Source organism: Thrips palmi, unplaced genomic scaffold, assembly GCF_012932325.1.
Source record: "Thrips palmi isolate BJ-2018 unplaced genomic scaffold, TpBJ-2018v1 HiC_scaffold_5, whole genome shotgun sequence".
In the NCBI taxonomy this organism is placed as follows: Eukaryota; Metazoa; Arthropoda; class Insecta; order Thysanoptera; family Thripidae; genus Thrips; species Thrips palmi.
In genome coordinates, this window is record NW_023144632.1 from 16,551,705 (window position 1) to 16,577,507 (window position 25,803).

A 25,803-nucleotide genomic window follows, 5' to 3' on the forward strand; every position below is an offset into this window, starting at 1 on the left:
CAATCAAGTCCATCGCCTTCAGCGTGTATCGGATCGGTGCCCGGCCAAAGTTTGTGTGCCGTCAACCCTCTGATCCTCACCCAGCAGACTGATTCCGAGAGTCGTTTCCGTCGCTCTGACGCTCTCGCACTCCTGGGGCGTCCCGTGTAGGTGCGAGAGAGAGACAGCGCGGCGGAAACGACTCTCGGGGTCGGTCTCCAACAACACGGCCTCGACGCGCTCCTCCCGAACGGTGTCGGTGAAGGGCTGCAACGCTGCACTTCCCTTCCCCTCCCCTCCCACGTCGTCTTCCTCTCAAAGCTGCCCCCAACTCCACCCACACCCCTTCAAACAAAGTTAATTAGTTAATTAAATATAAAAATAAATGAAAACAACCACCGTTGTTTGTGTTTATGTTTGCTCGTGGAAGGCGCAAGACCCGTACTTTTGGCACTTGCGTGATGGTACTCGCACCTGGTACTGTGTCCTGGGAACATGGTACTGGTTACTTGACATTTGGTACCGGGTACTTGGTACTTGGAACATGGTACTTGGTACATGGTTCTTGGTACATGGTACTTGGTACTTGGAGCAAGGTGCTTGGTACTGGGCACCATGCTTGGTACTTGATACTTGGTACCTCGCACCACTCGACGTGGCCCCCGCTGGCCACCTGGCAGTGTAGCCAACCGGATTCCAAGTGTCGCCCAGGGGCGGCGGAAAAAGCACCGGCCCCGGGCCCCCGGCCCCAGGCGGGGCGCTCCGAGGGGCACTCTCCGGAGCCGAGAAGGTGCTTCAGCGGCGCGATGCTCCCGGCAAAAAGCGGCGGGGAGGGCAAGTTGGCCACGCCACTGCAGGCCCACAACGAGTCCCGCAGACATCGAATGCTAAGGGAGAAAAAGAAGCTCCTAGGGCGGAGGGCCCGGAGGGGGAGGCTGACTGGCGAGGCTGACGCGGCAAGTTTTCCAATACCCGGAGCAAAGCTGTTTGAACTTGGCCGCTCCATCTCGCCGGCCCAAGGCAGCCCGCCTCCCCCGTGCTCTCCAAGCCGCACTCCTGCTATCCGAAGCCATCCGAAGCTATCCGGACTCCAACCTGTCCGACCATCGGCGCCATGGCCATGCAAACACCGGGCCGACCCGGAAACAATGTCGCCATTGGCTTGGATAGCGCGAGGCGAGGCGGCGCGAGGCGGCGCGAGGCGGCGCGAGGCGGCGCGACGCGTGTCAGGGCGACGCGGAGACGGCGGCGGGCCCCCCTCCTCTTCCTTCTCGGGGATGGATTATCCGTGGGCCGGGGCTGCGACGGCGGTGCCGAACCGAACCAGATCAAAACAAGCTCAAAATGCCTTCGCATCGCACCGTGGTGACGTCAAAACTGATACAACTTCAACGGGCGAAGCTAATTTTTTGGGGTCTATCTTGCAGGGGAGGCGCGCCTGTGGGTTAGGCACTTTGCTCCTCTCGCGGACAGACGCGACCGTAAAAACAGCCGCCTTGAGACAAGTTTGTCTACGCCGCTACCGCTGTTTGACGTCGCTTGACTCGCGACTGACTACCCACTCCGCGGCACAACTCGGGCTGCCTTGAGTCTCTGCGGCCGTGGGGAGCTCAAAGAGGATCAACTGGTACGAGGCCGAGGCCGAGGCAGGGGCCGTTCCGACGCTTCGCCGCTTCGCGCGCGCGTTGCTGCGGTCCGCGTAGCCAGGGCCTCTGAGAGAGACCGCGCTTGCGCTCGGGACACACCGCACAGTGGACCAGAAGACCGGTGGAGGCGACCAAAACTCGAGACGCGTTTCGGCGTACAGAGTCGCTTGAAAGAACTCGAACCGAACGTGTGACCCCACCAGTGGATTCCTCGTTCGGAGAGCAATCCATTGGTGGGGTCACACGTTCGGTTCGAGTCCCTAGTGACTGTGAAGGTAAAAACGCGTCTACAGTTTTGGCCGCCAGCGCCGGTCGTCTGGCCCACTGTGAACCGCATCCGCCGCAGCGAGCCGAGTCGCCCCCGCCCCGCCCCGCCGGCCGGAGGGACGAGCCGGCGAAGCTGTAATAGACGACTTGAGCTAGGCGAAAGAAGAGGAAGAAAACACCTTCCCGAACATGGCGGCCGGCCCCTCATTGGTCCTAGCAGCCGACGGCGGCCGTCCGCCATGTTCGGGAAGGTGTTTTCTTCCTCTTCTTTCGCCTAGCTCAAGTCGTCTATTGACTAACCCGGGCTCTTCCAAGTTTGACTACACGTTTGCCGCGCATGAGGGGCCAGAAAGAACAGGGAGGGAAGGGTGATTGGGTTAGTCTGCGCGTCTGGGCAGCGGACTCATTCCCCGTCGCACTCGCGGGCCGGCCCCTGGGCCCGAGGGGGTGCGACAGAGACGGAGCGCAAGCTGCGGCCCGAGGCTGCGAGGCCACTGGCAAGCACACTGGCAAGCACACTGGCAAGCACACTGGCAAGCACGGGCAGGCCGACGAGACGCCGCTCATAATTACCGGGGCAGCAGACGGGATGGAGCGGGGTGGGGGGCAAAGGGGTGCAAGCAAGGGTGCAAGGGAGAGAGCGACACGGAGCAGCGGAGAGCGACGGAGAGCGGGCAGAAAATGAGAGGCAAGGCTGGACCCGCGGCGTGGCGGCGTGGCAAGGCGGCGGTGGCCCGACCACCGGACCCGGCCGACCGACCGGACCCCCAGCGGGTGTTTCCATTTGCCCCCTTTTTATGGCAGTAACGCCGACGGACCTCGAGCGGTGTTCCTCTTTTTGGTCGCCCAGGTCGTCGCATTTTATTTGAGCAGTGTGGTGACGGCGGGACGACAGAGTTTGTCTCTTTTCAAAACTCCCGCGCATGCCGTTCTCGCTTATTTTTTCCTATCGAGCTCCTTCATTTGACACGCGCGCCTCACTCGCTGGACGGAGTTTACCCCCCCCCCCCCCCCTTCCTCCTTTCCAATTTCCCATTTCCCGGCCCGGCCGCCCCCGCCGTACACCTCGAATTACCGAAACCATTTCGCCATCCCGCAAATCGAATATAATTGAATAATCTGCCCGCATTCTTCTCGCGAATGACGGGGCGAGGGCTGCGATTGGTCCGAAACGTGGCGGGGATTTTTATTTGCGCCCCCTTTCTTTTTGCAACGGTAAATGGAAATGGGAAAGGCGCTTAGCGCTTGGCAACGCTTGGCAGCGCGCAGGGCGAAAATAGGTGTGCGAGGCCGCGAACCGCCGTCCCAGCCGCCGTCCCACTGCAGCACAACCCCCATGGGAACACCCATATCGAATTCACGTGGAATCGATGTGGAGGAACGACGTGGATGTTACGTGGATGATCGAGTCGATCATCCACGGGATAGCGGTACTCGAGTATAGGTGGATTCCACGTGGATCCAGACATATCGAAATGTAATTTCCACGTGGATAAGAGATAGATATGTCGATTTGATAGGAACTCTTAAACCTGCTATCCACATAGAATCCATATCAGAAAATTCGCGATCCCCATCACATCGATGTTGATTCTTCAGCGGCCATCTGCTGCCCATGGGGACATCCCTTACCCTAACTCGCCTTATCCACCCACCATCGATGTTACATCGAGGCGCATATCGGTCATTCCTAACACTTTTGTTAGGAAGCCCTCAAGGTTAACTCCCTTGAGGATGTCTAAAAATGAAATGACCGAAACATTTCGTCCAAAGACTGCGAAGTCCTCTGGAGCTGCCCGATGTGCTTTGTTATTTAGCTCTGGGATATGGTGAATTGGCATCCTACTAGCAGGCCGAGAGGGGAAGGAATGACAAGAATATCAGCAGGCCCTCTGTCGGCAGCTTTTAAAACTAATCGAGTTCCAAGGTCCTCACTCATCTTCATTCAATCCACGTGGAAGCGTCCGAATCTACTCAGATGAATCCGGCATAAAGAGACGACTTTGTTTCAATGAATTTGGATACATATGATCGACATCGAGATCGTGTAGAATAGGGCCCAGATGGCCCACATGCGGCCCAGCACCATCTAACCATATTGAAACTTCATGTTCCTAAACACGTCTCTCAACCACCTAAAACGCCCGGTGGATCTAACGCGGTGTGATCTACATTTCAAGACATACTGAGAGTCGACGTGGATGCGTAGTGTGGTGTTCCACATCTCCGAATGCCTGTGAATTACCTCATGGATAGAGAATGTTTTTATCCACGTCGATCGTGCACCCATCAAAACACATCGAATAGAAGGCCTCCAATCCACATAGAATTGCACATCAGTAATCAACGTTGAAACCAGGGGTCAGAGTCCACATTGATTGTTCGCTTTGAATTCAACGTCGATGACATATTAATAACAGGTGGATAAATCCACGTGGTCGTATCCACCTTGTCCACAGAGATTCTACGTGGATGGAATATGGGTGTTCCCATGGGGACAAGGAGCAGTGCAGTTTCTCGAGTACTAGTTCTTTTTTCCGACTGTCTCTCCGGGAACTGAAAACGGAGAAACTCTGCGTCAACGCGAAGTACCCCTGAACCCCGTGCAGCTGCCTCTGGCCGACGCCAAGGTGTTCTTTGAGGCTTTGAGTTGGACGTCGGGCAGGCAGGAGGCTGCGCGCGTCACGCAACCTTGGTCCTTTCACTCGGTTCTGGACCGTCCAAAAACGTGTTTGGATCCCATACCGACGACGTGGCCTGAGAAAAGGCTCGCCAAAGGGCCCCCTCAATGCGGCAACATCAGGGAGGGGACGAGATCGGGATATCCAGGATCGCCATCCAGATCGTTCCAAGCGACCCGCCACGGATCTGGCATCCTTGGACTTGGCCAGACTCGGACTGGCCCACGCTGCGGTGATGTGCCGTTGCCACTGAGTGCCTGAGTGCGCTGCTGCGCTGTGCGTCCGTGGCGGTGGCGTGGCGGCGGCGAGGGCGGTGGTGGTGGCGGCGCGGTGCGCGGTCCGGGCGACGCCCAATTATTTCCCCTCTCAAAGTGGCGTGGATTAATTCCTGGCAACCGCGGGGCGGAGCGGGGCGGAGCGGGGCGGAGCGGGGCGGAGCGGGGCGGAGCGGGGCGGAGCGGGGCGGAGCGGGGCGGAGCGGGGCGGAGCGGGGCGGAGCTGTCCTGGCCTGGCCTGGACGGGGTTGTGAAATCTTGGTAAACCACACAGCGGTCCGCCGTGCCGGGCTGCCTTGCAGAGAGGGTGCAATTTCACGGCACGCTGCTTGCGGTGGCGGGCTGGCCGCTGGCCGTGGCTGGCGGCGCGGCGTGCCGGACCTCGAGGCCGTGGGGCAGTACTTGCAGCCGCTGGCCGCGCCAGCCGCCACGGCCAGACGCGCGCCGGCGAGCCACGTACTTACCACCCCGCCCCAGGCCTCGGCGCCTCGGCCACTTTGAGGCGCCGCGATGCGCTCCGCAACGCACTGACCTGCCGGCCACGACGACGGGGACGTGCTGCCCCGTACTGCCCCCCCCCCCCCCCCCGGCCTCGGCCACTGCCAAGTCCACTACGCTTACCTTTGCACTCGTTGGCGTCCTTGGCGGTGGCGCGCGCCCAGGGCCGGTCGAAGTGGAAGGGCTTGCAGCGCTCGCACTCCCTGCCCGCCGTGTTGTGCCTGCAGTCGCAGCTCAGCTGGCCGCCGCTGGCCGAGCAGCGCGACGCGTGCCCGTTGCACTTGCAGCGCCCGCCGACGGCGAAGTCGCTGACGGCGTAGTGCGACATGCTGATGCTGGTGGTGGCCGTGGTGCCCAGCGAGTTGTCCAGCTCCGGCTTGAACTTGAGCGACGGCTCCATGGCCTGCGGCTGGTCGCGCTGCGCGTTGTTGTCCTCGTCGTCCTCGTCGTCCTCCTCCTCGCTGAAGGCCGGCGCCGTGGGCGCGGCGTGGCCGGCCAGCATGCCCAGGCCCTGCTGGCCCAGGCCGGCCGTGCCGTAGAAGGTGGACAGCACCTTGGCCTTGCTGGGCGGCGCGCCGCCGACTGCGGCCTCCTTCTTGGCCGGGGTCTGCGGCTGCGGCTCGGCGTACAGCGAGTCGTCCGCGTCGTCCTGCGCACAATGACGGTCCACACACTGTTACACTGTCACTTGTCAAGGCGGTTACGCTCGTACTGTGCTAATCGAAAGCCAAATTGTGTGTTGTACGTGGCGCCATGGTTTATTTATCCTATCCGAACAACCAACGTTTCCCTACACTACACCCGACCGCCACCGGGTGCTGCTCCTACGACACCCGCCTGGAGCCTCCCCCTACACTACCCAGCCCGGAGACAGCATTAGGGCCATCAACGCTTTCAGTCCTGAGTCAAGAGACTCAAAAGAGCACCGACTTCGTCAGTGAAACCGGCGCGTTCGACTCATTCATTCACTCGAACAAAGTAAATCAGAAAGTCAATCACTCGAGCTCTTTCAATTAAATGAAATAAAACGTAGGATATTTGGGTCATTCGACGGCTTATTTATCAGAGTAGACAGTAAAATTTTCTAATCTAGCTAAAGCACTTTGCAGACGGTTTTTTTGTCAGTAAAGCCTCGTAGGCTCGAGCCACGCGATAGCTCACTCGAAGAGACTCAGTCACTCGAATGAGAGAGTCGAGTACAACACTACAGCGTGGCAGTGCGTGGCGGCCCGGAGGCTTTAGCTGCTGCTTTAGCACCGCCCGAGTCAATCACGGAGTACGCGGTGTCGTTGGGGGGGAGGGGGAGGATTTCGAAGTGAAGGGCTGGGCTCTCGCCCGGCCTCGGTTTGGCCTCGGCTTGGCTTTCTGCTCAGCGCGGCTTCGGCTTGGCTCGCCTCGGCTTGGGAACCATCTCAATAGAGAAGCTTTGTTGTTGGCCCCAGTCAAAGGGCATCACTGGAAACTTTAGGTGTTCCGCAAAGCAAGGAAGCTGTGCTCTGGCAGCGGAGCCCAGCAGGGGGCGGCTCGGGACGGGCCACCGCCGCCGTGGAGGCTTCAAGGGTCGCCGAAGTGGATTTAAATGACGAGCGCTTTGCCGATCAGGATTACGGTGGCGCAGCAAGCCGGGCACACCAGCAGTGCCTCCGGCCTCGCCACACCACCGCCGCGCCAGGCTGTGCCAGGGCTGTGCCAGAGAACTTGCCAAATCCGCCGGGCCGCCGTTGCGTCCAGTCCGGGAAATCCTGGAAATCCCTCGGGATTTGCATCGGCCCGCTAATGAGTGGAGTGCTCTAAACAGACGACGATCGGACTCGAGGAATTAAGTTTTAGTTTCACGCAGTCGGCCAGAAGACCGGCGCCAGCGGCCAAAACTCTGGACGCGTTTTCAGATCCAGAGTGGCTAAACACGACAGAAATCGAACGTGTGACCCTACCAATGGATTGCTCGTTCGGAGAGCAATCCATTGATGGGGTCACACACGTTCGGTTTGAGTCCCATTTAGCGACTCTGGAGCTATAAATCCGTCCGGGGTTACGACCGCCTCCACCGGTCTTCTGGCCCACTGTGCGCTGGACGGACCTTCCACGAGCGCAGCTTGCCCAGCCGAAAATCTCGATTACGATCCCGTAGAAAATTACGAGTTCCGATCGGAAAATCGCCCAAATTTCCCGATTACCGTCGGAAACCGGACCTAATTCCCGACTACGACAAGAAACTCCGGTTGTGATCGGACTTGTCCTGATTACGATCGGACTTGTCCTGATTACGATCGGACTTTTCCCGGTTGTGATCGGACTCGTCTCGGTTACGATCGGACTCTTCCCGGTTGCGATCGGACCCGTTCCGGTTACGGATCCGGACTCCAAGATGCGTTGCCCATGCGTTGAAGTCTCCAGTGAACTTTCAGAAACACTCAATAACTTGTAAAGGGTACCTGGCAACAAATTTTTGACGTCAAAATTGGGCGTAGCGCGCAAAGTTCACTCTGGGCTCATGTATCGTGCATTGAAATCAGAGGGTAGAGAGAGGTCACAGGCAACGGACTTGGAGACTCTGCGCACCTCCATTTCACCACGGTCCCATCAGGCTACGATCGTAATCGCAACTTCGTCCGGGTCCGATCGTACCCGTAGCCGGACCCTGTCCGAAATTACGAAGGTAACCGGAACTCTCCCGGTCGGGGTCGGAATCGGAGTCGAAACCGGCCGTAATCGTAACCGAGATTTTCGGCTGGGTGCTCACAGCGCAGAGCGGTTAACCCGAATTTAACAGTGCCCGACTTGGCAGCCACTTCACATGGCTCGGCGGCCCGGCCCACCAGGAGGTGTAGGGCAGCCTCGGTGGTGCCGGGTGGGGCCACTCCAGTGGCCAAGCCAGCCGCCAAGCCAGCGGCCAACTGGGGGGACATAATGCCCTGCATTTTGCAAACGAGCCGGGCGTGGCCGAGGCCGAGGCCATCTCCGAGATTTTCATTCCTACCAGCTGGAGCTACCCCATCCCACCCCATGCCGAGCCGTGGCCGAGGCCGTGCCGTGACCTTACCTTGGCCGAGGCCGTGGCGTGGCCTTACCTTGGCCGAGGCCGTGGCGTGGCCTTACCTTGGCCGAGGCCGTGCCGTGGCCTTACTTTGGCCGAGGCCGTGCCGTGGCCCTACTTTGGCCGAGGCCGTGGCGTGGCCTTACCTTGGCCGAGGCCGTGGCGTGGCCTTACCTTGGCCGAGGCCGTGGCGTGGCCTTACCTTGGCCGAGGCCGTGGCGTGGCCTTACTTTGGCCGAGGCCGTGGCGTGGCCTTACTTTGGCCGAGGCCGTGGCGTGGCCTTACTTTGGCCGAGGCCGTGGCGAGCCGTGGTCGTGGCCGTGCCCTGGCCGAGGCCGTGCCGCGCCCTCGCAACATGTGCACACCCAGCCCTAGCGACCTCCCTTACTCCGAGGAAGTCCCTCGGAGCTCGGACACGGTTCGTCGCCGCTGCGCCCCAGCCCAGCCACCCTCCCGCCCGGACCACCCGGCGGGGCGCGGCGCAGGGCGGGGCGGGATTTGCCTCGCAGTCCAAATCGCGTACACAGTTAGGGCGGATTATGCGCCGAGGCTGCGTTCTGCTGGCGGCAGGCTGCTTCCGCGCGGAGGCTGCTCCGTCTCTCTCGCACCCGTGGGGCGTTGCGTAGAAGTGAGCGAGACAGAGTGACTGGCAGAGCAGGCAGGGCGGGCAGGGCGGCAGGGCCATTGCGCGGTGGAGCGGGCCGTTTTAAAACAAAGCGCGCCCCACTCAATCGCAATGAAAAATAAAGCCCTTTTTCTGCCTTGTTTTTCATGCAGGGCGACCGGGGGAGAAATTTGTTTAGGGGACCTTACAACGGCCGCAGGTGGAGGCCGTCTAGTTTCCCGAGGCAAAATGTTGTCGTAGTGACTCGAGACTGTTGGTCTTTTATCACCGCGAGGCACTCTTTACTCTCCGCCTGCGCGAGACGGCGTAGCACAGCGGCGGCCTGGAGGCCGTGGCCTCGGCGGCCCCGGCGGCCTCGGCATCGGGGAGCGAGGTGACGAACGAACAACGAGCCCAGCGCCGGCAGCCTGCCAGTCCGTTGTGAAACTTTCATCCGCAGCATCGCGAAACCCGAAGACGGGCGCCGAGTTATAATAAATGTAACTGAGCTCGTCGGAAAGTCTGAAAGGCGGAGGAAAGTGACCGCGGAAGACGCCGAACAGTGGACCTGCCGCTGTCGCGCTGTCTCGCTCCATCTCGCTCGCGGCCCCAGTGAGTGCGAGAGAGTGCGAAAACATTCTTAAGAATCAGAGGGTGGGCTGACCCGGAAGAACACCGCATGCAGAAAAGTAACTGAGTATGTGCATGAGAGTTAGTTGCACCCCGCTTATGGAAATGATTTTTAAGGCACCTGTGCGAGTTAGTATCGGTGGGAATCATATGTGATGTGAATCTTTTAACGCCCAGGAAGGAGAATCCTCGCCTAGCATTCATCTCCCCTGTGGTCAACCCGCACAAAATGCCACTCATCTCAGTTAACCGGTGTCGCAAGGTGTCCAAGCCAGCAAAGCGGCCAAATGGCAATGCCATCTCGTGCTCTCACTGTACACATAAGAATGCCGAATTCCGAGTCGCACGATTCGGTATTTGAGACTCGTCCGTTTCTGAGCCGCCTCACTCAAAAGACGAAAGCAAGTAGCTCCTCGGAGCCATCTGGGCGATTCAGGAGAGTCGAGGAGAGTCATTTCGTCGCTCTGTCTCTGTCGCACTGATGGGGCTCTCCGTGAGGGTGCGAGAGAGACAGAGCGGGAAACCGATCTTCTGAGTCGCTCGGCAGATTCCGGAGACGCCGCGAAGCGTCACGTCCGGTCGCACGTCCCTGTCCTGTCGTGACGCGGCGGCGGACGGCGTCGGGGTTGACAAGACCCCCGCCGCGACGGCCGGATGAAACAGTGATGCGGGAGCACGTCCACGGCCGCCTTTAGGACGAGGAGGGAGGCGCCCAGCAGACCGATTCCGAGAGTCGTTTTCTGTCTCTCTCGCTGTCATGGGGCACCCCGAGTAGGTGCGAGAGAGACAGAGCGACGAAAACCACTCTCGGTGACTCTCGGAATCAGTCTACTTGTGCTAGTCGAACGAGGCGGGCCAGGCCTCCAAGGCCACGAGACTTGGCAGCTCCGCGCCGCGAGTCCTGATAGGCCTTTCACGAGTCAACATTGGGGGTGCAGATGCGGAGAGAGAGCAAGAGAGGGAGGGAGAGAGAGAGAGAGAGAGAGAGAGAGAGAGAGACCCCGCCCCGCCACCGTGCTTCTGAGCAAAGGCAGTCGGAAACGTATCATCACCCTCTACACAACAAAGCGGCGGGCTGACTGCTCGGGCGGGCGCGGGCTGCGTGGGGCCCAGGGCTGTGCAAAGCACACAGCGTGGCGCAGGGCTGGCGGGGCTGGCGGGGCTGGCGCCTCCCAAGGGTCACAGCGCGAGCCGGCTGGAGGTGGAAGACCCCTCAAACGTTTCGGTCTGCATATGCAAATACGAGTACAACACGTCCTGGGGGACGGCAGGGCAGGGAGGGGGCGGGGTTGGCGGCCTGGGCACGCCTATGGCAAGCCCATGGCGCGAGGGGGCCGTCCGAAATAACAATAATCGCGAGCGAAGCCTGGCGGAGGCCGGGCAGGCCGTCGGGCAGGCCGTGCGAATTGGCCCGCGTCCTGGCGGTCCCTTACTTTGGGGAAGTAGAGGCGGTTGAAGACGACCTTCACGTCGGTGGCGGTGACCCAGTCCTGCAGGACGGGCGAGTAGTCGAACTCGGCGGCGGAGGGCCGGCCCTCGAGCGTGCTGAAGGCGATCCGGGACGCCATGGAGCTGCCGTCCGTGCAGAGGGCCTCCTGCTCGTTGGCGCGCGTGATGGTGGCGCGGTTGGGCCGGCCGTACACGCGGCGGCACTGCGACGAGTAGAAGTGCCACGGCTGCCACGTCTTGCCGTAGTCCATGGACTTGTAGATGGCCAGCGAGTCGGGCTTGACGGCGCGCGGGCAGAACTGCAGGCTCACGTACGTCAGCTCGTACTTCTTGCCCAGGCTGAGCGTGAGGCTCACGTTGTCCGGCGGCGCGGCGCTGGACGCGGGCGGCGGCTGCGGCTCGGAGCGCCAGCACGTCACGTTGGACAGGTTGTTGAGGTCGGTCAGGAAGGAGGCCGGGTAGCGGCGCTTGGGGTTGGTGTCGTCGCAGATGTGGCAGAGCGGGTTGTTGGCGCTGGTGCCGGCCGTGGCGGCCCCCGGCCCGTCGGGGGTGTTGTCGCAGAAGCGCGCCGGGCCGGCGGTGCCGCACGTGGACGACGCCTCCACCGCCTTGCCGAAGGCCGCGTTCACGAAGTCGGGCATGCAGCGCTTGGGCGTCTGCGTCTGCGCCTCGTCGTAGCACGGGTCGGGCGGCGTCGTCGAGATGGCGGGGAACATCTTGAGGAAGCTGTCCGGCGGCGCGGGGCGCACGGGCGCCGGCACCGCCACCAACACGGCGACCATCGCGGCCGCGAGCACCACGAAGGACATGACCTCTCTCTCACTCGGCACTCACTGTTCAGCACACTGCTTCACATGGCACGCGCACTGGGTCGCTGTGTCGCGGGGCACGCCGCGCTACGAGCCGCGCTACGTCTCTGCTCGCGCTTCGCGCTTCGCGCCTTGCGGGGGCGGTTCGGCGCTTCGGCGGTTCGCTCGCAAGACTCGGCTGTCGGCCTGGCGGCTGTGGACTGGACGCGCGGCGCGGCGGCGCGGCGCTGCAAGGGCCGGCAGCTCGCCTTCCCTTCCCTTCCCTTCGGCTTGGGCTCCATCAGGGGGTGGCGCGTCGGCGTCCGCGTCCACAGGCCGCTCCAGCTCCAGCCGGCGCGACGCCGTCCTCGTCGGGGTGCGCGCGGCGCCCGCCAGAGGGCCTGCGCCGGACTTCCCCTGCAGCACGCTCTATTTCTCATACTCCGGCGATGCGATGCCGTTTATTTCTCATAATTGTTAGTCGGCTGCACCACCATCATGGCCGACGTGGCGAGTGCAGACTTGCGTCAAATTCAAAATAAACTTCAAGAATGGGAACATCCGGAAAACTCCCTGGCACCGCTGAGCTTGTCTCAAAGAAATGCTATTTACGAAATATCCGAAGCAGTTGGTGTCCGGAATGTTCCTTCTAATGTTAGTACACTTTCTGTCATTATTCCACAGCGGTTGGTTATGGTACTCTGTTTACTGTCAATGAAATTGGCTTTGTGACGTTCGTGCTTCCTTAGCATGGCTTGGAATTATATTTCTATTTTCTGGGTAGATAAGCTGTGATATGAGCTCAAGTTCCCCTCGTCATCTATTGTCATTGTATAGTTTTTGAGAAATTTGTGGTTATGTTATCTTTTGATATGACAGCTCCTTTAAAGACTCAAAGGGCTCATAAAAATTGAATGATTTTGTCTTACTTGAGTGAACTTTTTGCTTCATTATGTCTCTCCTCTCCTTGCAGCTACCAGATGGCGATACGATCTCTGGCGAGATTAAAAAGATGTCCATCAATGATGAGAGCGATGACATTCAAGAAGCAACCAATCTTAATTTACCTCCTTTATATTCTTCTGAAAAATCAGTGTTTCCTCTCAAACCATCAAACATAGGGACAACACAAAAGGTTTGTAGCAAATTTTAACAAATTTCTACCTCTGTTAAATTTTAAATGTTAATCTTGCCAATGAACTACTGCTACTCGTTTTGTAGTTTCTTGAATGGCATCGTGAAGTAGAGGAGCAGCTTGAGGATCAAGCCAATGCCGTGTACATCAGCTACCTTCAGCAAATGTCTCTCAGGCGGAAAGAATGTGATGAGCTGTTTAACCAGGTTTGTGAACAGCTACAAAGCTCTACAGTTCTAAAGAAAGCTGAAGTAAAGGAAATTATTCTATTTATCTGACTGATCTTTCATCCTTACTTCTCTCCATCAGGTTGAGTCATGCCTCAAAGACCTTGCTCTACTAAGTACACAACACCAAACAGTTGCAAATAGTACAAATTCTTTGCATCAAGTTAGTGAACAGTTACTTGCAGACCAGGTATAGTGCTCAAACATTACACAGTTTGTTGTTTTGGAGTGAGTGTTCCAAACCATGAGTGACGATTAATTTTTTTAAAATTATTTCTCCAGATGAAGCTTAGTACAGTTCATTCAGAAATGGAGAGGAGACTTCAGTTCTTTAGATCCTTAGATAGAATTACTCAACGCTTGTCCTCTTCAACACTTGGCGTCAATAGCCCTGTATTTAAGGAGTGTTTGGATCGTCTAGATGAATGTATTGAGTACATGACATCTCATGTAAGACTTTTTTAATTTAATTTTTTCAACTTCGTTTTTCAATTTTTATTTTAACTGAAAGTAACAATATCTATTTGCATTCATAGGCCAATTTTAAGGAGTCACGAGTGTACCTGGCGAAACTGCACCATTGTCAAAGCAGGGCTGTAGCATTGGTACGATCCTATGTCACACAAATTCTTCAGACTGCAACACAGCAATGCCTCTCTGCCCCTTCACCTTTAACTGACAGCTCAACAACCCCCAGTGCAAATATCATTCCAGCTGCAGATTCGGACTTTGCAAGGTGTTATGGAAAGTTTCAAGCTTGTGCTCCTCGCATTCGGTCTGTCTTGGGACACATTGAAGAGAGAGTCCAAAAAATTGCAAATAGCGGGTGAGTTTAAGGTTCAACTTTTTCTTTCCACCAAAATAAACATAAACTTAAAAAAAATTAAACCACATTGCAGGTATGAAGGTCTTCTCCTGGACTGCCAATCATGTTATGTTGAGCAACGTCATCAACTATTGTGGTCTAGTGTCTGCACTGCGGTTCGAGAATTATCACTCCGCCATAAGGGCGACCACTGCACAATGGTCCGTTCTGGATGTGCATTTTTATTGCACATTTGTCAAGATGAGCATAGACTGTTTGCAGAATTTTTCAGTAGCCAAGTGCAAGCACAGCTTACGTAAGAATTCCATTTATTTATTTTTTATTTTCTGTTGACACTTAAAAAGAAAATAATAATTATATCTTATTGCTTACACATTGTTGTGCAGTGATTACTTGGAAGGGTTGTGTACTAGCCTTTATGATGTTTTACGGCCAGCAATTATTCACATTAACCATCTGGAAACACTGGCAGAAATTTGCTCTATATTGAGAGTTGAAATGCTTGAAGAACATGTGCCGTCCAATCGTAAGTAAAATGTGTAAAATAAACGAATTTGATACAATGAAGTTTGATTTCAGTTTTGAATTGACCTGTTTCTTGCTCATTTATTACAGCTGGTCCATTGGAGGCTTTTGGACGGGTAGTTTGGCAGCTACTACAAGACGTTCAAGAGCGGCTAGTTTTCCGTGCTCACCTTTATTTACAGTCAGATATTTTAAATTACAAGCCAGCTCCAGGGGACCTTGCATACCCAGAGAAGTTGGAGATGATGGAGGTAGGCTTAGTTTAAAAGTTCTCTTTTGTCCCTGTAAATTTGAATGGAACAAGCATGACAATTCTAATTAATTACAATTTTTCTTTAAAAAAAATTAGAGCATTGCTCAATCTATAGCTGAACAACAGACTCAACAGTCTGAGAGAAAAATGCGTCGATCTGATTCTCGCTCATCTTTGGCCTCAATTGGTTCTGCAACTTCTCAAGAAGTAGCACACATCAACCACGCAGTGGAACAACCCCGGTCCCGCACTGGAAGTTAGTGTTTCCTCACATCAAGATTTCTCAATCAATATTTTTCTAAAATTAAAAAAAAAAATAGACTTGACAAAATTGTAATTTTTATTTCAGATTCACCTGCAGACCTTCATGGTATGTGGTACCCAACCGTGCGCCGAACTCTAGTCTGTTTATCTCGGCTCTACCGCTGTGTTGAAAGGCCCATCTTTCAAGGACTGTCGCAAGAGGCGCTCAGTATGTGCATGCAAAGTGTGACAGCTGCTGCTGATGCTATTTCTCAAAGAAAGGTAGGTTAAAATTGGAAAGACAGTGAGGTTTTGAAAACTGCGTGCCTATTATATTTTTTGTGTCGACATTTACAGAATTTATTATACCACATTCTCTTTTGCAGACTGCCATGGATGGAGAATTGTTTGAAGTAAAACATCTCTTAATTTTGAGAGAACAAATAGCTCCATTCCAAGTAGATTTTACAATTCGTGAGACGAGCTTGGATTTCAGTAAGGTGAAGACTGCTGGTAAGTTGTTTATACATGCAGAACCCAGTGCTAAAGTTTGTTGGTTGTTTTGATGTAATGTGCTTCACCTCTTTTTAGCTTTTGGGCTCCTACAACGAAGGAGACAGCTTCTCTCGTTTAATGCAAACAATGCTATTCTGGAGTTTCTTTTGGATGGCACCCCTGCAGTCCGAGAGCAACTCATTGACAGCAGGCGAGATGTTGACTTAAGATTAAAAGCCACTTGTGAAAAGTTCATTGCAAGTGCCACCACTGCATTAGTGGGTCCATTGCAAACATTCCTGACACAGGTAAAGGGCAGAGTTTTTATCAAATTGCACAATGAATTGTTTTCACTTGTAAAAAAAATCATCAATTGTCAATGAGAAAGTTAATTGCAATCTTGCGCATCCTAATGAACATGATTGTGCCATCTCACTTGGTGTAAATTTTCTGTAAATAGGTCCAGTCATTCCTAAAAATGAAATCAGAGGAAGGTGAAAAGTTGAAAGATGTAGAATTAAAGCAGCAGCACTTTGCCACACCCAGTGCTATTGGGACGACGGTCCGTGAGACTCAGAAATTGATGAAGAATGTCTTGCCTGTTCTTCAACGCAGTATGCAACTATACCTGGCTAACAAAGATACTGAATCAATCCTTTACCGACCTATTAAGGTAACACCCAATAGAGTTTATGCACCCTGAGGTAATTTGGTTGGATGCCCATGTACGTATGTTACTTGTTTTCTTTTCTTTTTTTTTCCAGAATAATGTTGTGAGTTATTTTGCAAGTCTCCAGCAGCATTTAGTGACTGAGAAGTACTCTGCTGAGGACATGCTGGTGGTAGCATGTCCTACCCCAGAGCAAGTGTTAGTTATATTGTCCTCAGCTTCTTTATTGGCTGCTGGCCCACCATGATCCTACTGGACTCTATGTAAGGTGTGTGATCCAAACTGAACCACCCAGTTAATTCTTTGAGTAAATGATTGTGCTAAAGCTTGTTTTATTCTTCATAAATCTTAGGCTTTCTGATGCCGACGTTGAAGATATTGTGTAAATATGTACCTAGCAATACAGTCAAACTGAAAATAAGTATTTGATCACATGGTTGGAGGCCCATTTCAGGGTAAATGAGTTACAATTCTCAATTATACATGCCTGTATTTTATGTTAACTGTTATAACTTGTTACATACTTTTAAAATTATGTTTTACTAAATTAATTGAACAACTCTGCTGACTTTATCTTTTCTTTCTATTTCAATAAATTTTCTCACCCACCAGATAGGATTGAATACAAACATAAATTACATAACTACCAATACACAACTTTTCACAATGCAAGAATGACTGATTTCTTACAAATAAAATATATATACCAGGTTGTAGTGTTCTTTGGGGGGGCCTCTCATCTACCTTCTGCTATACTAACAGTAGTCTCTTCCTTCAATGCTTCAGATTTGTCTTCATCCAAAACCTTAACTTCTGGTTTTAATGACTTTGATTTAGTGGCTTCATTCTGGGAAAATTCCGTTTTCTCAATACCAGTTGATTCATCTAATATTTCAAGGCAGGCATCATCACATTCTGACCACAGCTTATATTGCCGTTTAGTAGGAAACCTTTTGACAGTGCCGCAACGTAAGCATGTACAAATCATGTTACCAGAACGAATACGGATCCTTGCAGTTAACCCAGATTTCAGCAGGCTATTGCAACCCTTGCAAAATTCTCTCTTGATGGAAGGTTCCCTGCAATAATCAAATGCCAATTAGAATAATACTGGCTGTAAAATAGAAGATAAACCATTGTTGACTTTCGTATAAATTGCTAACTTACATTCTAAGAACAGATTTCCTGGCAATGGATACCATGGAGTTTCCAAAATATGCAGGTATGTCACAGTTCTTATGATCTTTAGCCAAAGTAACATGAGCCGCCTGAGAAACACAACATTAAATTTATTCCTACATACAAACCATAGACATTGGATGACAAGTTAGGACCTAGGAACATACCTGATACAAAAAATTCATCCTTTGAAATGATTCTTTCCCAGGAAAACATTTCGCTCCCTTTTTGTTCATTTTTCCTTCGGTCATTGTAAAACATATATAACCTATGAGAAATGAGGGACGCCCTAGCGATTTAGTCAATTAAGATTCACCAGAGACATGACGACTTATTTCCTGCAGCAGCTGAGCATTTTTCAATGGCTAAATGAAACTGCACTCGTCAACTTAAATCAGAACAAATCAAAATTAGGGAAAAAAGTTGAAGAGATCTGAAGCCGTCGACGTTTGTTTACATCCTTTACAGCCGCACAATCTGCCTGCCAATAGGTTAGACTGGGTTAGAGGCAGTCGTCTCGTCTTGTCAATAGTGGTTATGTTGTGTTTATACTGATATGAGTGAAAATGAGAAGGTTACATTCATTACTTATCATTAGTTCAAAGCTCAGCAACCCATAGTTTTTCAGTTATGAACTGTTTCAAGGAGAGAATAACCTAAGAGGATTCTAAAGTAATGTTGGTTTAGGAAGATACTCGTTGTTGTTTCTTCTTAATGACTATCCTATCGGGTTAGTATTTACACCTCTCTTACAACTTAGTCTTACTCTTTTAAAATACGATCAAAATTCTATTGACGTCAAGTCTTCTTCTCTCCAATCTCCAACACTCTAAACATTTATCATAGCTTGGCACAAAACATATTTATGTTTGTTTATTAAAGTGCTTTATTTGTTTCAGGAATCCGCCTCTGCTGATTGCCGACTGATACTTGTTTCGACAATGGACAAGGCAAATCTTGATTTAAATTTGTATCAAAACTTTGTAGCAGACCTTGGTAAATTTGAAATGCTGACAGTGTTTCCCTTTTTTTGTCAGACTGTTCCATGATTTGTTAAAATAATGCTTTGTTTGTTTTCAGGTGTGCCCTTTGTATGCCCCGACTGCAATGAGTTGTTTGGGAGTGAGGAGTACCTAAGTCAACACTCTGACATATGCAATGGAATCAAATCTCATTTCAGCTCCGAAGTTCATCCAGGAAGGCCTTTTGACACTCACAACAGTAATGATTCACTAGCCCTCAACACCGAATCATTCCATCAGAGTGCAACCAGCCCATCACCTGAATTGAAACAACATCAGGCAAACCAAGAAAATGATATTTCTTCAATCTTGCGCGGAGTGAATCCAGACTTCATTCTGGAAGCCACAGTAACGTCTCCAGAAATCTTTCATTCAGAGACCCATAAACCCATGGAGAGATGTGTTCATCACTCCAATGATGTGTTGTTATCAAGCACTAATAATAGTTCACACGCTCTAATGGCCTTTCCTCCCATGGATGAAGCAGGAACTTGTAAGAATGCATTGTCACCTCTATGTTAATTTGGTCATTTGTAAAATTTTCAAATTAGTGTTTCTAATGTTTTACATTTTGCTTTATTTTTAGCTCATGAATCTGAGCCAGTCCCCTGGTTTTTAAAGCACCTCATTAAATCTTATCTGAAGGTGGTAGCCCCAAAAATTGATAGTGGTACTGTCAGTACTGATGGCCAATGTTCTTCACCCAGTGGACTCCCCACAGTTTCAAATGATGCAGCTATTGCTCTGGACCCACCAGGTATTTGCAAATCTAGCAATTATACTTGATGTTGTGCCTTGCCTTTTATGATAGTAAATCTTATCAAAGTTTTAGGTCCAGTTATCCAACAACTTGTAGAAGAGGAGCAGCTTAAAGATCAATCTGGGACCTCAACACTTCCTGCCTTACAAGGTAAATTTTAGATTTTTTTTTTTTTTAATTTTTTTTTGTCCTTTTGATGTCATTTGAGAAAATAACTTTGGGATTTCACTTAACTGTCATCAATGTTTCAGATGAATCCTCATCGGTGGTACTTATTCAACAACAACATATCGATCATGAAAATGTGAGAAAGGAATCATCAGGTATTCAAGTTTGTAATGAGTGTGGGAGGAGTTTCACAAATAAGACTGATCTCAAAGCTCATATGCAAGTTCACACTGGTGAAAAGCCATTTGTGTGTAAGGAATGTGGCCAGAGGTTTGCATACAAGAGTAACCTGACAAAGCATTATAGTGTACACACTCGAGAAAGGCCATTTGCTTGTCCTGTTTGTGCCGCTTCATTTTCTCTGAAAAGTGGATTGAAATTACACTGGCGCACACACACTGGTGAAAAACCTTTTGAGTGTCCCGAATGTGGGCAGCGTTTTGCTTCAAGTGGTAACTTAAAGAAGCACGTGACCATTCATAGGGGGCTGAAGCCTTTTGGCTGCAAAGTTTGCGGCCGCAGATATGCCAGCAGTGAGGCCCTCCAGATTCATTCTGCTACTCACACGGGTGAGAAGTGTTTCGTGTGTCCCATGTGTGATGCAGGCTTCACTCACAACAACAGGCTCCAGGCTCACATTCGTACTCATACGGGAGAGAAACCATTTTTGTGTGACCAATGCGACCTTTCTTTTGCTCGCAGAGAAGGGTTAAGGCTTCACATGCGAATTCATACTGGGGAAAAACCGTACTCTTGCTCTGAGTGCGGACTGACGTTTTCTCACAAGAGCAATTTGAATGTCCATTATAGAACTCACACTGGAGAAAAGCGGTTCAGTTGTCCATTCTGTAAGCAAAAGTTTGGTCATAATAGCAATCTAAAGAAGCATCTTATGACTCATGCTGAGGAATGCAATTTTCTTCCCCCAATCAGCAATTCAAGTGATTCCAGCTGCTCCACTAATGGTACTCCAACACTCCCTTCGTCAATGATATCATCTGTGACAAAGATGGCTGCACTTATGGGCTCCACTTAAGCTCTTCTGGGCACATAAAAATATGTATATTTTGCCATTCATTTTCTGATAATAATGAGACATTTTTTCCTTTGAAACAGTGGTATGTGTGGACTGTCTTATTCAGTCCTTAAGGCAGTTTCAGTACCACTGTGAATTGAGTGTTCGTCAAAAAGGGAATTAAATACAAAGTAAAACATGCCATTAAAATGACTAAACCTGTCATATCAGTAACGGATGTCTTCTGATTTGAATACAATCGAAAGATCCTTGTAGGAATGATTAAGCATACTGAAAAAATAGGTAAAATGCATTATTACCACTATTTTTTTATTTTTTTGTCTTGTTGTGAAAAGCAATTTTAAAGAATTGCTAGTCTAGTTTGGTTTTCCCTTTAAATATTGTGTTCATAAAAATATTTTAATTTATTTTGTTTTATCTGTTTGTACCTGATTAGCATATATTTGTTGCTCTTAGTTGTTCCTATTTTAAAATTTTGTTCAGATTGTTATGTTTTGTTTTGCTGCTTTTAGACACTTGATGTTTTATTTGCTTTCCTCTTTGTATTCTTTCCTTACTTTTGTACTTTTTTAAAAAAACATTCAACATGTTAAATGTGATTGATAGCATGTCATATCAATTAAACCCTTCCCTTTATGTGTAAAAACTGGATGGGCTAAGCCTTTTCTTTTCTTCCAAGGCTGTTGTATTTTCAAATCAATGACAACATCTTGATGTAAAAATAAAAGCTGTATGAACAATCATTTTGAACGTTTCCTTAGGGACGGGCGATTTTGCGATTAATCGCAGGTGCGATGCGATTTTTTCAAAAAATCGCCATGCGATTTTGGTTTTTGAACCTTGGCGATTAATCGCAAAATCGCAAAAAATCGCAAAATCGCAAAAAAATTGCTAAATCGCAAAAATCGCACCGTGCATGGATTCCGCGACAGCTGCACCGAACGAGGCTGGCGCGTGTTGTCGTTGCCAGTAGCCTGCCATTTGTCCACTCAGGAATTTTTTTTACATTTTTTAAAGATTTTGTGCCATAATGGGTAGTACATAAGTTTTGTTGTGTTTGTTTGCGATTTTGCGATTCTTGCGATGTTTGCGATTTTTGCGATGTTTGCGATTTTGCGATTAATCGCATGAAATCGCGATATGTGAGAAATCGCAATCGCGATACTAAAATTTGGAAATCGCCCGTCCCTATCCTTGACCCACAAACGTTACGTAGGTGAAAAGACACCATCTCAGATGGCGACCAAGTGGTCAGTATGTGGCCGCGCCACCACCGCGCTGCGCTGATGGACACCGGTGCAACATCTTGAGTATCGAGATCTCCGCCTCGCGCACGTGTTTGGTTAGTTGTTTGTGTGTGTGTGTGCGTGTGTGTGTGTGTTGTGCGCGCGCGTTGTGTGTTTGCAGTGGGACGATTTATTTCCCTGGGGCAAGTGTCTTCAGCCTCGAGCCTTCAGCGATGGGCACTACTGGCAGTGGAGGGGAAATGGATCAGGGATCGGAGGATGAGGACGAGAAGAGGAAGGCAAAAGGGTGGGTGAAGGGAACACAAGGGGGAGCTGCAGCCAATGCAAGCCAATGCAACGGCACGGGCACAAGGCACAGTGCATTCAGATAAAAGCCCAAAGGTCGTGCCCCAGCCGGGCAGTGCAGTGCAGCACAGTGTAGGGACCGCAGCACTGCGACACTGCAAGTCGGCGGCAGCGCGGTCCATAGGCCAGCGCATCCAGGACTCGACGCCCTCGCCCACTCCGGCACCATGATCTCAGTGGTGAGTTCGGTCTCGGTAGGACGGTGCGGGAACGGCACCCGCCACCCGCCCGCCCACAGTGGACCAGAAGACCGGTGGAGGCGGTCAAAATCCCGGACGCGTTTTGAGCTCCAGAGTCGCTAAATAGGACTCGAATCGGACGTGTGACCCCACCAATGGATTGCTCTCCGAAGCAGGAATCCATTGGTGGGGTCACACGTTCGGTTCGAACCCCTTTTTAGCGACTCTGGAGCTCAATACGCGTCCGGGATTTTGACCGCCTCCACCAGTCTTCTGTCCCACAGTGCCGCGGCTTGTGAGCTGGTGCCGACTGGTGCACGGGGGAAACCGACTGCCCCACTTGGCGTGCTGAGCTTTGATAAATGCCCGAAACGTCTGAATCATGTGAACCTGGTGCCACCTGGTGCCACCTGGTGCAACCTGCAGCACGCGCTGCTGCTGGCGCTGCTGGCCGCCGCGCTCCACGGCCTCCACGGTGTGCGCGCTGGCTACCTCCACGGCCCCGTACCGCTGCCGCTGCACCCGCCCGTCGTGTCCTACGGCTACCACACGGCCGTCGTCTCCAAGCCGCTGGTGCACCCCGTGCCCCTGGCGCCGCCCCTGCACTACCCCTACCACCCCTACCACCCGCTGCCGCCCCCGGTCATCATCAAGCCCATCGCCACGTCCTACCAGAGTTTCCACAAGGTACGTCCAGTCTTCGACTTGCCTCCAGAGAGGAGTCCCCTGAGGGCTGGCTGCGCTCCGAAGCCCCTGACGGATAGGCAGCCCGGTTGACACGCGTGTATAGAAGCAGCTTGGGTGGCCTACGCTGCAGGCGGCCGGTGGCCTACGCTGCAGGCGGCCACACAGTGGGCCAGAAGACCGGCGGCGCCGGCGGCCAAAACTCTAGACGCGTTTTCAGTTCGAGCGTCGCTAAATGGAATAACTCAACCGAGCGTATGACCCCCACCAATGGATTCCTCGTTCGGAGAGCAATCCATTGGAGGGGCCACACGTTTGGTTTGAATCCCATTTAGCGACTCTTGAGATCAAAACGCGTCCGGGACTATGACTGACTCCAGGGGTCTTCTGACCCACTGTGGGCCGGTGGTCTACGCTGCAGGTAGTCGACCGAGCAACCTGACGGTGATGAGGATGTGACCTGCTGCCCCTCGAAGTACAAAGCTTTCGCACGATTTCTAGTTTACTTGCTTCCATGCGCATCTAGAAATGGCAGCAGGCAACTTCAAACACGTCGGTACTTTAGTGTGCCTTGCGCCTGCTTTGCCAGTTTGAGGTTCGCGCGATCGTGAAATGCCACACCAGATGACCACGCAGCGATGTGCACGCAGTGCGCCTCGCGCATGGCGGCGCCTCGCCTCCCACCTCCCACACGCGGCAACGCGCGGCGACCATGATAACCACTTGGCGCGCATGTTGTTGCAGGTGGACCGCCCCGTGTACCCCATCCACTACGTGAAGCCTCTGCCGCTGCCGCTCCACCCTGCTCCGCTGCCGCTGCCCCTCCACCCCGCGCCGCTGCACCCCCTGCCGCTGCCCCTCGCCTACAGCCCCCACTACCCGCACTACCTCCACTAGCCGCTGCCGCCGCCACCACCACACGGGCGACACCTGCCACGCCCGCCGCCACGCGCACGCTGGAGGCAGCCGGAGTGTTGACACGATGATCGGACCAACCAAAAACATAAAAAATAAACCCGCTGCAAGCTCGGCTATGGCCAGAGAATAACATTGGTGTGTCATTGAAAACCATCCTCCTTTTCACCTGAGCGTCCGGACCACAATGACTGACGATTGGCCAGAAGACCGGCGCCGGCGGCCAAAACTCTAAATGCGTTTTGAGCGCCAGAGTCGCTAAATAGGACTCGAACCGAGCGCGTGACCCCACCAATGGATTCCTCGTTCGAAGAGTAATCCGTTGGTGGGGTCACACGCTCGGTTCGGGTCCTATTTATGGACACTGGCGCTCAAAAAGCGTTTTGAGATTTGGCCGCCGGCGCCTGTCTTCTGGCCCACTGTGCAGCCGGAGTCCGGAGACTTGCGAGTGCGAGACACGTCGGGACACTCATTTGTCTGAGAAATAAATCGATACGTTCGAGCTCGAGGCGTGGCGCGTGAGTGATGTGTCTGTGCGAGGGACGGAACGCCCCGACGGAACGCCCCGACGGAACGCCCCGACGGAACGCCCCGACGGAACGCCCCGACGGAACGCCCCGACGGAACGCCCCGACGGAACGCCCCGACGGAACGCCCCGACGGAACGCCCCGACGGAACGCCCCGACGGAACGCCCATGCAGCCGAGGCAAATAGACAGCCGCGTTGCGCCATTTCGCAATTTACGTCCATACCTCTGGGCTGCACTTTGCGGCACAACGAGGCTCGCCCCGCGCGCCCCGCCGGCCCGCCTGACCGGCGACGACGATCCCACGCCTGCACTGGCGGAATGGATGTGGCGTGTTTTACCACTTTGCCGGGCACTCGTCGCTCTATCTTCCTCGCACTCGCAGGCCAGGGCCGTGCTGGTGTGAGAGGGACAGAGCGAAGAAGCGCTGCGCGGAATCAGTTTGCCGAGCGATTCAGGTAAGAAGGGAGGTTTTTGCTGTCTTTCTCGCACCCTTGGAGAGCCCCATGAGTGCGACGGAGACAGAGCGACAAAATGACTCTTCTGAATCGCCCGGCTGCACAGTGGGCCAGAAGACCTGCGCAGGCGGCCAAAGTTCTCCACGTGTTTTGAGTTGCAGAGCCGCTAAAGGGGACTCGAACCGAACGGGTGACCCCACCAATAGCTTGCTCTCCGAACGAGGAATCCATTGGTGGGGTCACACGTTCGGTTCGAGTCCTATTTAGCGACTCTCGAGCTCAAAACGCGTCTCGAGTTTCGTCCGCCTGTGCCGGTCTTCTGACCCATTGTGAGCTGGCCCCCAAGTTTGATCGAAAGTGTCGCGGCTCCCGGACCCAGACCGCCACACCGCGTTGTACGGCCGCGGCTGCGGCTGGCTTTGAGGCTGGCTGTGCGGCAATCCGGCTGTGCCGTGCTATGCGCTATGCGCCCGCCGGGGGAAGGCACCGAAGGCACGCACGGCCAAGGCAGCCGACGCAGCCAAGGGCGATGCATATGTGGAACACGAGAGGAACACCTGTAGCTGGACGCACCTTGGCGCGGTGGCGCGGTGGCGCGGTCCATCTCCATACATAGTCCACGGCTCAGCGGCCCTGCCGGCCCTCACGGACGATGGGCGCGAGGCTTGGCGCGAGGCTTGGCGCGAGGCTTGGCGCGAGGCTTGGCGCGAGGCTTGGCGCGAGGCTTGGCGCGAGGCTTGGCGCGAGGCTTGGCGCGAGGCTTGGCGCGAGGCTTGGCGCGAGGCTTGGCGCGAGGCTTGGCGCGAGGCTTGGCGCGAGGCTTGGCGCGAGGCTTGGCGCGAGGCTTGGCGCGAGGCTTGGCGCGAGGCTTGGCGCGAGGCTTGGCGCGAGGCTTGGCGCGAGGCTTGGCGCGAGGCTTGGCGCGAGGCTTGGCGCGAGGCTTGGCGCGAGGCTTGGCGCGAGGCTTGGCGCGAGGCTTGGCGCGAGGCTTGGCGCGAGGCTTGGCGCGAGGCTTGGCGCGAGGCTTGGCGCGAGGCTTGGCGCGAGGCTTGGC

At 53.3% G+C, this 25,803-nt stretch overlaps 5 protein-coding genes across 6 annotated transcripts; 3 read left to right on the top strand and 2 right to left on the bottom strand.

Annotated features, from left to right (window-relative positions):
* Positions 1-484: 484 nt before the first annotated feature.
* Positions 485-11,999, bottom strand: LOC117651219 (netrin-A-like). The gene is made up of 4 exons (XM_034395034.1): positions 11,052-11,999; positions 5,470-5,995; positions 3,548-3,630; positions 485-652 (listed from the first exon to the last, which is right to left on the bottom strand). Exons 1-4 carry the CDS (start codon positions 11,874-11,876, stop codon positions 485-487), a joined length of 1,602 nt encoding a protein of 533 aa, XP_034250925.1. The 5' UTR covers positions 11,877-11,999.
* Positions 12,000-12,311: 312 nt separating this feature from the next.
* Positions 12,312-16,791, top strand: LOC117650641 (conserved oligomeric Golgi complex subunit 3). Its single transcript, XM_034394200.1, has 16 exons — positions 12,312-12,509; positions 12,829-12,990; positions 13,077-13,196; positions 13,300-13,407; positions 13,500-13,667; positions 13,754-14,043; positions 14,117-14,338; positions 14,430-14,569; positions 14,659-14,819; positions 14,918-15,077; positions 15,171-15,346; positions 15,451-15,577; positions 15,656-15,867; positions 16,020-16,232; positions 16,324-16,497; positions 16,582-16,791. Exons 1-15 carry the CDS (start codon positions 12,354-12,356, stop codon positions 16,474-16,476), a joined length of 2,568 nt encoding a protein of 855 aa, XP_034250091.1. The 5' UTR covers positions 12,312-12,353; the 3' UTR covers positions 16,477-16,497; positions 16,582-16,791.
* On the bottom strand, positions 16,703-17,902 carry LOC117650643 (ribonuclease P protein subunit p21-like). Its single transcript, XM_034394203.1, has 3 exons — positions 17,576-17,902; positions 17,397-17,497; positions 16,703-17,308 (listed from the first exon to the last, which is right to left on the bottom strand). The coding sequence occupies exons 1-3, from the start codon at positions 17,657-17,659 to the stop codon at positions 16,966-16,968; spliced, it is 528 nt and encodes a 175-aa protein (XP_034250094.1). The 5' UTR covers positions 17,660-17,902; the 3' UTR covers positions 16,703-16,965.
* A 26-nt stretch (positions 17,903-17,928) lies between these two features.
* LOC117650642 (oocyte zinc finger protein XlCOF22-like) lies at positions 17,929-21,137 on the top strand. 2 transcript variants are annotated; one of them, XM_034394201.1, is made up of 6 exons: positions 17,929-18,138; positions 18,308-18,404; positions 18,489-18,923; positions 19,017-19,187; positions 19,257-19,340; positions 19,442-21,137. In XM_034394201.1, the coding sequence occupies exons 2-6, from the start codon at positions 18,350-18,352 to the stop codon at positions 20,392-20,394; spliced, it is 1,698 nt and encodes a 565-aa protein (XP_034250092.1). In that variant the 5' UTR covers positions 17,929-18,138; positions 18,308-18,349; the 3' UTR covers positions 20,395-21,137. The 2 variants fall into 2 exon arrangements, with proteins under 2 accessions (XP_034250092.1, XP_034250093.1); XM_034394202.1 differs by having other exon boundaries at positions 17,930-18,138; positions 19,263-19,340.
* A 298-nt stretch (positions 21,138-21,435) lies between these two features.
* Positions 21,436-23,897, top strand: LOC117650660 (pollen-specific leucine-rich repeat extensin-like protein 3). Its single transcript, XM_034394220.1, has 3 exons — positions 21,436-22,165; positions 22,592-22,852; positions 23,594-23,897. The coding sequence occupies exons 1-3, from the start codon at positions 22,154-22,156 to the stop codon at positions 23,744-23,746; spliced, it is 426 nt and encodes a 141-aa protein (XP_034250111.1). The 5' UTR covers positions 21,436-22,153; the 3' UTR covers positions 23,747-23,897.
* The last annotated feature ends 1,906 nt before the right edge of the window (positions 23,898-25,803 follow it).